Source organism: Giraffa tippelskirchi, chromosome 1, assembly GCF_054371585.1.
Source record: "Giraffa tippelskirchi isolate mGirTip1 chromosome 1, T2T-mGirTip1v1.2.pri, whole genome shotgun sequence".
Classification (NCBI taxonomy): domain Eukaryota; kingdom Metazoa; phylum Chordata; class Mammalia; order Artiodactyla; family Giraffidae; genus Giraffa; species Giraffa tippelskirchi.
The window spans coordinates 36,871,317-36,883,679 of record NC_137275.1 but is presented as its reverse complement, the minus strand read 5'-3'; the positions used below and the strand labels follow the sequence as shown (position 1 = coordinate 36,883,679).

At 34.4% G+C, this 12,363-nt stretch overlaps 1 protein-coding gene across 4 annotated transcripts in view; it reads left to right on the top strand.

The window, feature by feature from the left end:
• Positions 1-12,363, top strand: part of ADGRL3 (adhesion G protein-coupled receptor L3) — an 885,081-nt gene that overhangs the window by 349,263 nt on the left and 523,455 nt on the right. For 2 of the 4 annotated variants that reach the window (XM_081506741.1, XM_081506647.1), the window contains exon 6: positions 8,813-9,016. The exons of the other annotated variants lie outside the window; for them this stretch is intronic. In XM_081506741.1, coding sequence (XP_081362867.1) covers positions 8,813-9,016 — 204 coding nt within the window. The remainder of the gene's footprint in view (positions 1-8,812; positions 9,017-12,363) is intronic. 4 annotated transcript variants of the gene reach the window in all.

Here is a 12,363-nt window from a genome sequence, read left to right as displayed (position 1 = left end):
TAAGCTTTAATTGTGATGGCCAAAAGCTTTTCTATTTTTGTTCTAGTCTGAATTCTTCTACCAGATTCAGAAAATCCTCTTTTTTACATTCTTTGTATCTTTGCTCAAATTATAAACAGTGAATCTTTTATTTCCATAGACTTTTTTTCTCTGGTATGTTCTACAAACAACTCAGTGCCTCTTTAAATCTCCAGAAAGTTATGTGATTTGTTGTGTCTGTCAAATCTACACGTTACTTAGTATCCTTTGAACTCACTCATATCACATCTTTAAACAAACAGAAAAAGATGAGAAATGGAAAAGGACTTGAGATTTTATTTGAAAAGAATTCTAGTCAACTTGCACTATTTCAGCCCATTGGACTTATCTGAAATATTACTATTTGGGGAAAAAAGATTAGGACTAAATAAAGATAATGATTTATAAATGTTACTACTGAACAGCTGTACATTTTTAAGAAACCCTGAATAAAGAAAGATGTTTTATTTAGAAAGTAATGCTTACATGAAGCCCAGAAACTGAAGTTTATAGTATTACTCAATTTAAACTGCTTTGGAATTCTAATTTGCATGGTTCTATTGAATGAAGTGAAAAGATTTCAGGCCTTAGAATCTAATTCCAATTCTGTTACTTCCAAGAAACATGACCTTAACCAATTTGAATCACAGTTTCCTTATTTGTTATAAGGGTAATTAGGCCTACTTTGTTGTAGTATGAGGATTAAGTAAAATAATGTATAGAAAGGCCTTAGCACGAAGCCTCACACATTTAATCTTGGGAAAATGTGGTCATTAAAACATACCTTTAGGAGTTAGACCTAAAAACCAAATGACCTGGATAGTTAGCAAATTTTAAAATACTACACTGTCTTGGGTCACTTACTTTTCATAGTGTTTTTCAAAGACTGCATTGTATATTCTTAATCCCCAAATGTGACAGTTTCTCTAATTATGAGTCTACACATTTGTATACACATTCCATCATTATATTCAGGACTCACCCATTGGACTGTAACTAAGTCTTTAATGAGTTACTAATGAACATCTTAAGCTTAAATAAGCAAAAAAAAAAAAAAAAAAAAGTTTGAGCATTGAAAAACTATTCAGAGTTAAGCCTGTTGCTTTTAATTAGTCTATAAGCCTAGTGAAATTTCCTGTCTTTACTAATCTTCCCAGGTTTGAAGAAATTGAATAATAAGTGACAGATGTACCCTCCCTTTGATATTATTAATGTAATGTGAAATAAAAAGGGATGAACACATTGAGCTGAATTAGAGAAATCATTATTTGATTAAATACAAAGATAATATACAAATTCAAAATAGTATTTTACAATGGTCCATTTTTTTCTTAGACTCTGATGACTTCAAAACCAGTTAATTTTGTTGTTGAATTAGAAAATAACAGATGTCTTGAGGAAAAAAAATCCAGACATGATTAGACCATGTAGATGGAAAAAAAAAATCCTCTATATGGATGAAAGAACAAACAGCTTTTACGTATTACTGCTTCTCTCCAAGCTGTTAGAGATACTGTGACGATAGTGATCACAGACACTACCTGAATTAGATCAGGACTATTATTTTCTATAGCTCTTGTTATAAATCAACAATGGTGGTGACTGTTTAGCAATGATCCATTTTTAAAATTCCTTTTGATAGTGAAGTTTGTGAAACCATGCAGACCTTAAGGGCACATGATTAAATAATGAAGACAGATAATACATAAAATTCAAAGCAACAAGCTGGCATGATGCTCCCTCCAGGGAGCACTCATATTTGCTTAAAAGGAACCGTTTTATATTAGTCACAGTGGCTCAGGACAGTTGGAAGAGCTGAGATAGCCCAGATGTTTTAAGGGTTACACACTGTTGTTAGAGGCAGGCCTGACATCGTGCCTCCACACACCAATTAAAAATCAGCATGTCAATTTTTAAAAGTTAAGTGTCCAATAATTACACTCTCTCTATATATGTCACAATATGAAAACATAGTTGTTTTGACCTGTGAGCCTGTTAACATGTCTGCTTTCTTGTGAACCAGCATTTAGGCATTCATTTTGTATATATGCTGAGGATGGGGTTGATTGGTAAAAGTTCCTTATTATTTGAAAAATAATACATAAAACGTTTTCATTCTTCTCAACTACCTTCAGAAATGCCAGTTATGATTAGCTTAGGATGGGGAGAAAGCACTCACTAACAAGATGGATCTCTGTCAAAATATGTATAATTTTTTGCTGTTTTTTTTTTTTTTTTTTTCTCCCTACATGACAAGTACAGGTGTCAATGGGATTAAGGTAAAGTGCCTCATTACTATAGTTATAAAGATTTTCTTTTTTTTTTTTTTTTTTATAAATTTATTTATTTTAGTTGGGGGCTAATTACTTTACAATATTGTAATAGTTTTTGCCATACATTGACATGAATCAGCCATGGGTTTACATAGAAATTATTTAGGACATTCTGAAGACACATTTTCTATACCATTAAAATGTTAACATTCTATAAGAGGAGAGTAGAGGAAGGGAAATTAAAGAAATATTTGTATTCTCCAAAGAATAAATTCCAGAGTTATACTTTTGTTATCATGAATTGAAATCTGTTTGCATTATGTTTACAAAGAGACAGTTGTGACATTTTATTTAAATGAAAATATCCTTTCAAGAGCTGATTTTTTTTTTTTACAAATTTGTATCAATACCAGAATTTTATTCTCTGCTTATTCATTTAAACAAATATTTGAGATATGTCTATTGCAGTATTTCAGTGTAAGCAACCATTACACTGAGCCACGATTTTACTTTTATTTTTAGAACATAGAAGATACCATGGTTGAACGACAATTAAAAATAATCTTTTAATGTTGTTTCTTTTGTTTTTAAACACTGGGAATTTAATTTCCCTTTATCTGTATTCATAAGAAGTGTTTGCTTTTTCCACTAGTCTCAGGATGTCTTATATAACTTTCAGAACTTGAATGTTCAGTCTTCTGATGAAAGTTTAAAACATTTAAAAGTGTTTTATCTTCCTGTAACAAGCTCTGTTTTAGAGAAGAGTGAGACACTCAGTTTGAAAGGAAAGTTGCATATACACATAGAGCATATGGACACTACATAAGACAAGCATTAGAAGAATCTGTTGAGTTAAATAATATATGCATATACTCTAAAGGTTGCTTCATCATATACAGGTAGAAAATTCATCACTTCTGAGCCATTTTTTCTAAGACCCAGAATTAAATCAGAGTTTTCTCTGTATTAGAACTCCCATGATGTAGTTTCTACCTGGTAGTTTCTACCTTAGTCAGGTAGAATTGGGACATTTATGACAATTGTTAGAGATTACTTTTTTGTTGTTAAATTGCTAGGTTGTGTCCGACTCTTTGCCACCTTGTGGACTGCAGCAGCACAGGCTTCCCTGTCCTTCACTACCCCAGGAGTCTGCTCAGATTCATGTCCCTTCAGTCAGTGAAGATATCTAACCATTTCACCCTCTGCAGCTCTCTTCTCCTTTTGCCTTCAACCTTTCCCAGCATCAGGGTCTCTAATGAGTCAGTTCTTCACATCAGGTGGCCAAAGTATTGGAGCTTCAGCTACAACATCAGTCCTTCCAATGAATATTCAGGGATGATTTCCTTTAGGATTGACTGGTTTGATTTCTTTACAGTCCAAGGGCTATCAAGAGTCAAGGGACTCTCCAGCACCACAATTGAAAATCATCAATTCTTTGGTGCTCAGCCTTCTTTATGGTCCGAGTCTTATATCCATACATGACTACTGGAAAAATCATAGCTTTGTCTGTATGGACCTTTGTCAGCAAGGTGGTGTCTTTACTTTTTAGGTTTGTTATAGCTCCTTCCAGGGAGCAGGCGTCTTTTAATTTCATGGCTGCACTCACCATCCACAATCATTTTGGAGCCCAAGGAAATAAAATCTGTTACAGCTTCCACTTCTTCCCCATCAATTTGTCACGAAGTGATGGGACTGGATGCCGTGATCTTAGTTTTTTGAATGTTGAGTTTTAAGGCAGCTTTTTCACTCTCCTCTTTCTCCCTTATCATTAGGCTCTTTAGTTCCTCTTCACTCTCTGCTATTAAACTGGTATCATCTGCATATCGGAGTTTGTGGATATTTCTCCTGGCAGTCTTGATTATAGCTTTTGATTCATTCAGCCTGGCATTTTGCATGATGTACCCTGCATATAAGTTAAATAAACAGGGTGACACTATATAGCCTTTTCTTATTCCTTTCCCAATTTTGAATCAGTCTGTTATTCCCTTAAGGTTCCAACTTTTGCTTCTTGACTGGCATACAGATTTCTCAGATGGCAGGTAAGATGAGCAGGCAGGTAAAGTCTCATATTCCTATCTTTTTAAGAATTTTTGAGTTTGTTGTGATCCACACAGTTAGTGGCTTTAGCATAGTCAATGAAGCAGAAGTAGAAGTTTTTCTGGAATTTGCTTGCTTTGTCTATTGCCCAATAAATGTTGGCAATTTGATCTCCAGTTCCTCTGCCTTTTCTAAATCCAGCTTGTACCTCTGGAAGTTCTCAGTTCACATAGTGCTGAAGTCTAGCTTGAAGGATTTTGAGAATAACCTTGCTAGCATGCAAAATGAGTGCAATTGTACCCAGTCTATAAAGCAATTTTGCAACTGTCATATGTACTTTAGGGAGAAATCAGGAAAGAAGTAATTTATTAATATAGCCAAGATGAAGGTGCTGGCAGAAAGGTAGAGTCTTTCAAGTATGCATAAAGAAGCACAAAAAAATGTGAAATGACAGTTACTTAAAAGAAGAGAAATAATAGCAATCATCTCTCTCCCTTTCTTCCTTTCCCTTCCTGTTCCCTCCCTCCTCTTCTACCCTTTCTCTATAGATAGATAGATAGATATAGATATGGCACTAAATTGTATTAGATATTTTGTATCACTCAGTCATTTTTGGTAACAAGTATTTCAATATAATTTGTAGCATTTATGTAGCATGTTGCCATTGGTTGAACACTTTTTCAATATCATATAGCAACCTTTTGAATCATAGATAGCAACTTTTGAATCATAGATAGTAGTATCATTAATTCTAAGGTGCACAAATAAACTTTGAACTGTCAGTCTAATGATGCAATGACATTTCACATAGTTATTAGAAGAGAAATTCAAATCAAAATCCCATAACCAGCTCTTAGAGGCTTATTCCAAAGCATTTTAATAACCTACTGAGAATCACCTTATTTTGCAGACCTGTGATTTTAATTAGAAATAAACGAATCAGAGCAGCTTATGTTAATAGAAGAATGAACTAGAAATAAAAGAGGAAAAGGAAAGAAGTAAAGTTTGTAAAGTTTGGTTTAAGGAAAGCAATATTGTATTTGCTTAAATCTTGGAAATAAAAAGACAAATATTTGAAGACAAGTATTTTCTAGGAGTACCTTGATGCGTTTTGTACATAGCCTACTTACATTGAATTTAGACAAGTGGGTGGAGAATGCCATAGTATAGATGTCACATGTTTCTCAACGTGAGGAAGGACTTGCTTCTTCATATGTAATTGGGTGGGTGGCTCAAGAACAGAGTGAATTTGTAGTCACAGTCTCCTCATATGAAACTTAGCAATTTTTAGCAGGGATACTCTTAGAGTTATTATCTATTGTGTGAGTTGAATGGTTCTTTCTGGACTTGAGATTGCATATTTTTAATGGAATGCCAGACGTATAACTGCAATATTTATCTTGAAGACTTAGTTTTATAATAGCTTCAGGAAGAAAAATTAGATTTATATTTATAACTCAAATATTTCCCCAGAATTTATATAATACCTTAAGGGTAACATGCACACTATTTTTAAAAACAAAACTTAAGATTTTAGCTCTGTTCTAACAAACTTTGTCCATGTGGACCATGTAACAGCCCCTCCACTTTTGCTGCTAGTGGTTGGTGACTTGGATTCCTCTGTAGAGATGGTCAGTTTAAAGATTAGTCTGATCTATTCACACATGAGATACTTCGGCTTCATGGAACACCTTGCAATCTAATCTCCTTCAATTTAAGAGTCAAAATGTACTTAAATTCCTAGTATTTTTGTGCTTTTCCATCTTACCACATGAAATAATTTTATCATCTGATCCAAACCTATTCTTTCTAGGTCCATAGACCTTGCTTTCTAGTAGTTTAAGCACTCTTATTTCTTGTTTAAGCTGAGATTCTTTCATTAATGCAGACACTCATATTTTTCAACTGATAGTGATTCCATTCCACATGCATTTTTCAATCAATTACAGTTTTCTGCCTACTCTAGCAATTTATCTTTCCTGGAATAATTGATCTCTAGTTCAGTTCTTATGTCTTTATCCCTATCTGGCCCTAGTCCTTTTGCTCCCAGAAGCTCTATTCAGTATCCTAACTAAGTGGCTGGTTGTTCCCAAACTAAACTCCTTACCCTGGCTTACAAGGCCAATGATCTGGCTGTTGCTCACCTCTCTCATCTCAGTCCAGATCATTCTTCTCCCAGTCCACTGTACACAGGTTCATTGGCCATTGTGATAATTCTTGATCAGCCCAAGGCAGTTCCAGATTGAGGCCTTTGGAATGCTCTTTACTCCTGATTTTTTATGACTAGCAACTTTCAATATTCTGAGAACTCAGTTTAAATTTCGCTTCCATATGTAAATCTGTAAAAATCTAAACATAGTAGCATTTATTATTCTATTTAAACTTTCTGTGGATTACTCATATCTATATGATATTAAAATTATTTATGCATTTGCATGTTCTCTGCTTCCCACACAAGAATGGGTGATTCATTAAAGTATTCACCAAAGTCTCCAGCACCTAGAAAAGTACTCGACATACAACTGCAACTCAAAACATATTTGTTGAATGAATGAACAAGTAAATGCATGCTCTGTCACTCCAAATCTTCTTATTTGTTAATTTGGCTGAGGGAGAAATCTCTCAACTTTATTATAACTGAAGCTTGAAGGATACATGATAGCTTCATAATCTTTTCCTAATTTCCTTCCATAGACCATAAAGATTTTAGGGAAAATATACCTGTATATGTTAATGTGGCTTTCCCTGGTGGCTCAGCAGTAAAGAATTTGCCCACAGTGCAGGAGACACAGGAGACATGGGTTTCATCCCTGGGTCAGAAAGATCCCCTGGAGAAGGAAATGGCAACCCACTCCAGTGTTCTTGCCTAGGAAATCCCGTGGACAGAGGAGCCTGGTGGGCTACAGTCCACAGGATCACAAAGAATCGGACATGATTGAGCGGTTGAGCACACACATATTCATGTAAAAATAATAAAAAAATAGATAGTCACATTGTCAACTTGGGTACAAGGAGAATGATATTTTGGAAGTTGGAAGATTGGAAAAGATGTTGCTGGAGGTGATTATTTAGATATTTTAATTTTTGTCACAGCTTTATTTGGCCTTAAAATTTGTTACTTCTTTTGATACCTTTTCATTCACACAAACTGTCAAAATAGCAGTCAGATTACCTTTTGGCTAGATATTTAAGTGTACATACATTATAATGAGTTTAAATAAAAATTTGCTTTAGGATGGTGCCTTAAATATATATTTTAAACTTTTTCATTGTGGATGGATTGTTTGATAAATTTCTTAATATCATTTTTGCTTTTTATAAGAGCTGTATCTTTTATCATGATTTGGAGGAGAATGTGTTTTTCACTCTTAATTTTCAAATACTTTAGACACCAAGAAATTGTAGCACTACTGTATAAGCTTCTAGAGTTAGAAAGATGATTATAAAATTCTCTTACTTTATCAGATTTCTTAGTTTCTCTCCTGACAATTGAATGGTAGCCATATAGCATCATTATCATGTTTTTAATATGCATGTTATAATATGTTAAAATAATTGTGTAATGCAAAATTGTTTTCCTTGTAAAGTCTTTTTTCTTTCTGTTAGCAGGAGCATTATCATTATCACTCCTATTTATTACACTAGTTGCAATTAGTATAGAAAAGTGTATCTGTACCAATTCACACACACACACACACAAAGAACTCCTGTACTTAAATCACTCTGTTTTTCGTAGCATAAAATGTATGATTGTTCTGTGAATATTAATAAATAGTCATGTGTGTGTAATTTTATTTTTTCATTATTGTCTTGGTCTTCTGTATTTATCCATTTATGTAATATGTACCATTTGTCAGTAAAATCACTGTGTATATATATATATGGCAAAAATGTATGTATATCTTTTTCATCCTAATGTCCATCACAAACCTTAATACACCATCTTTCCAAAAATGTTAAATAACTTGAAACAGATAAATAAATATAAAACAATCCATGTAACAATTCAACAAACAAAACTAATAAAAAAACTTTCTGAAAGTTTCTTCACCCATTATTATATCAACCTTTTTGTGTGTAAATATTTAATGCAATAAACAATATTTTCATTGACACAGACATGAGTGCCCATAAATTATAACAGAATGCTGTGCATCTATAACAAATATAATCATTATATTTTTCAGGCAGCTTTCTCAGCTTTCAATAATTATAATTTTCTAATCGTTGTTAGGAGTTAGGATGAGGTTTTGGGCTTACTTAAGATCGTGATTAACTAGGACAGAGTTACACAGTCCATAACCCACTAGCAACCAGGAGATGTGAGCTCCTTAGCTCCAGGGTTGTCTGTGGGGCCTGGGGTGGTGGAGTCCACGGCCTAGGGCCCGCAGCAGAGAGCAGCCTTGGGAATAGCCCCAGCAGGGCTCCTCTGAGGCCGGCCTGAGCTGAGCGGAGTCTGATGGTGCGCCCTGCGGTCCCCGCAGGTGGCAAGCACAGTGAGCGACATGCAGCCCTCGCTTCTCCACTGCGACACGCTGAGCGCGGCCCAGGAGGCGCTCTACCTCCCAGACATCTCCTTCAGCAGCCAGCTGCGGAGCGCGCCCCTGCTCATCGCGGACCAGGGCCCCGTGGAGCTACCAGAGGAGTTCGTGGTCCAGGTGCCCATGGAGCTCAGATCTCAGCCCAAGGTGCGGCCAGTGGTGGGGAGAGAGGGCTGGGGGTGGCTGGGTAGGGGTCCCTGGGAGGCTTGGCCCCAGGCAGCGCCCCAAACGTGTCTTCTCATAGATCTCTGCATTCACTCATTGTGGCCGGTGTCGGCACCCGGTGAGATACTGACCTGTTGTTGAACAATGCATGCTTGTTCTACATTAGAACCTCATCGCTATTTCAAAATGTTTGACTTTAAATTTCCGATTCAGTTTGAAATATTTTCACAGGAAGTTTAAAATTACTCTTAGTGATCATGTCAACGATTGTAAATTTGAATGGTTGTAAAAGACACATTTTAACATTTCTGATCATCTTGTTTGAAAAAAATATTCCCGTCAATGGAAACTAGAAAGATTTTTGAGATTATGGTGAAAATATCTTGGTTAGGAATCGTGTGTAGTCAGTTAAAGAGTCCATCCTGATAGGAAAGTGATGGTTGCAGAAGCAACCAAATTTTTTAGTGAAAATGTTGAAAAGTGCTTTATTTTTATTATTGTCTCTTCAGCTGGCAAGTACAGTGTGAGACACCCAGCCTTTGAAGTTTCAATGAAGAAAATTATATAATATTTTTAGAAAATCCAGTATTATTCTTTTCCTCAGTACTTCATACGTATATATTTTACCTTTACATAATATTTAGGCAATAGAGTTTTTTTTCTTTTCACTCATCAAACTTTATGAAGACACTCTTATCCCTCTAATTTCCCTCAGGGAATATAATATGTATAATGTAATGTAAAATAATATATACAAATATTATATAATACTTATGTGCTTATTATGTATATACACTATTATATAAATACTATATTTATAATTTTCTTTGTGTCTACAACATGAAAAATGTTGAGAAACATTTGGCAGGTGGAACCATGAGTATCAAGCTTTATCCCAAAACACACTCACATCTCCTACACCATAATTTAATAATACAGGAAATACTGCCTAAGGAACCTGAAATGCCACTATATTAACTGAGCTTATCTTCTGAACATCATTACAGAACTCTCTGCTAAAATATGTTGAAATACTGTATTTTAGTTCAGGGACTAAGGGTTATTCATCACCTTTTGATCAATTTAAGATTTAAGAGACCTGTGATATTTAAATTAATTCTTCAGTTCAGCCACATAGAGTAAGTGTGTGGTGACGTTGGCACTAACAGTGGCTCTTTCCACTCAATCACATATTTTAATCAGTAGCCTAGAGTCTTTCAATTCAGATTAGCATTACTTCCCTGATGGTGATGATTGGGGGTCAGTGGCAGGAGGTAAGTGCATATATTTCTACAGAAGCACATAGAATTGACCCCAGTATGTTTGGAAAAATCAGGAAAAAGGTATAATAAATATTCTTTAAGAATTCATTTTTTTTTCTCTGTTTTGTCTTATTTTAAATCTGAAATTCTCTAAATTGAGTACAGTTATATTTTTCACAAAATGCCCTTTAGCAATCATAAAGTTTTCATCATGACATTGGCTTTTGATTTATATTATGAAACAGTAACACAAAATTAATATTTTTTTAATTTGCTCAAATATGTATGTGTGCACCATAATTTCTAGTACTAGTGAAGAAGAAATCTAGAAATGAATTTTACTTTTTGAGTAGATGTTATAAATGTTTAAATCAGCAACTGTAACATAAACACAGAAACACACACAAACACCTGCTGGCAATTCAAAATAGCAGTCAATTAGCATAGTTTTTTCCCATAGTACTTTTACTAATATGTTGGCTGAATTTATACATTACCCAGCTTTTATAGCTTAATAAGATTTTTCTGTATTACTAGCTTTTACTTTTTGCCATGTGTGTGTCAGGTTATATTGTAGTAAGGGGCTTAAGTCACATTTTTCTATCTATTTACAAATAGGAAAATTGAATTATATTCTATTTTGGACAAAGACAAAAATGAGAGTATCAGGAAACCTTTACTTGATCTCATAAATGAACACTGAGGTAAATATCATGTGATCTAAACGGAGCCTAGGTTATTATGTTAATCTGCTATGATGAGGTAATATTTTCTGAAAGTCACTTTTGTGAAAAGTAATTTTATCAGTCAGAGAGAAACCAAAGGTCATCTTTGAATGCTCCCTATAGAAAGAATAAAGAAGATGAAGTAAATATTACAGGGGCATAATCTTTCTTGATATGGAAAATAGTACATACAGCTAGAACACATGAACTGGTATTAAATATGAAATTAACATAAGAGATATCACAATACTTTGAGCTCTTCAAACTGAAAAGACATGAAAGGATTCAAATTGGAAAATGTCAATGAACTCCAGCTTCCTCCGTTCCTCTACCTGCCTTTCTAAAAGAAAAACAGCAGTCTGTTATAGAAACAAGATATTTTAAGATACAGAAATCTCAGAGAAATATAAATAGTAAAACTTGATATTAATGCAGTCTTTAATTGGAATACAAAATTGTTATTACTTTAAAAAAAGTTAACCTCTGTTTGTTCTATAGATAGCCAAGCGAGCAAATAGAAACCCAACAAACACAGCTTTCACAACATAACAAAAACCCTTTTATTTGTTTGAAATTAAACTTTGCCCTTTTTTTCCCCTTTATATTCATTTGATTCCAGATAGCTAATAGCAGTTCTTGAGAGTTAACGAGTGTTTGGATTCACAGGAATTAGGGCTTCACAGTAGAGCAGCAAAGCATAAAGAATTAAAAAACATTGTTCTCAGAACACATTTTTCTCTTTAGCATATTAAGGCAGAAGGATGTCTGAGGGCAGATTGCATGGTTAATGACTAGATATCAAGACTTTTCTTTGATGCTAAAGGAATGTTAATGTGTTTTTTATCAGCATTTTCCTTGCTTTAATTGTGATTTTCATGCAGATGCATAAAAAAGTTCATTGAGATGATCTACAAATAAGCCTCCTGCAAGCCACAAGTGTAGTGTGCAGGGTTCATACAAGCGTTCTCTTGGAATACAGCTGAAGCATTTCAATCCTGACTGGTCATAAAAACTCTAGTAGTCCGTGATCATTTTTAAGCTTACCTTTTGCAGGAGTCAAAATGCTTTCACAAGCGGCTTGTGTAGTCTCTCAGTCTCTTGAGGAATCACATCCACCTCTGCCATTACTATTTTTTTTTTTCCATTTTCTCCCATTCTTGGGTTTTTTCTTTCATGTTAATTAAGCTCTATTTGATTTGTTTTTTATTGCTTAAACACAAGTCAGCCTTTAAATTAGTCTGAATACTGATAATTCATTCATTCATTCTTGCCTTAACTTATTTTTTCCTCTTTCGATTGTTCATAGATGCATGCTGGGACTTGCTCTAAAGTGGCAGGAAGG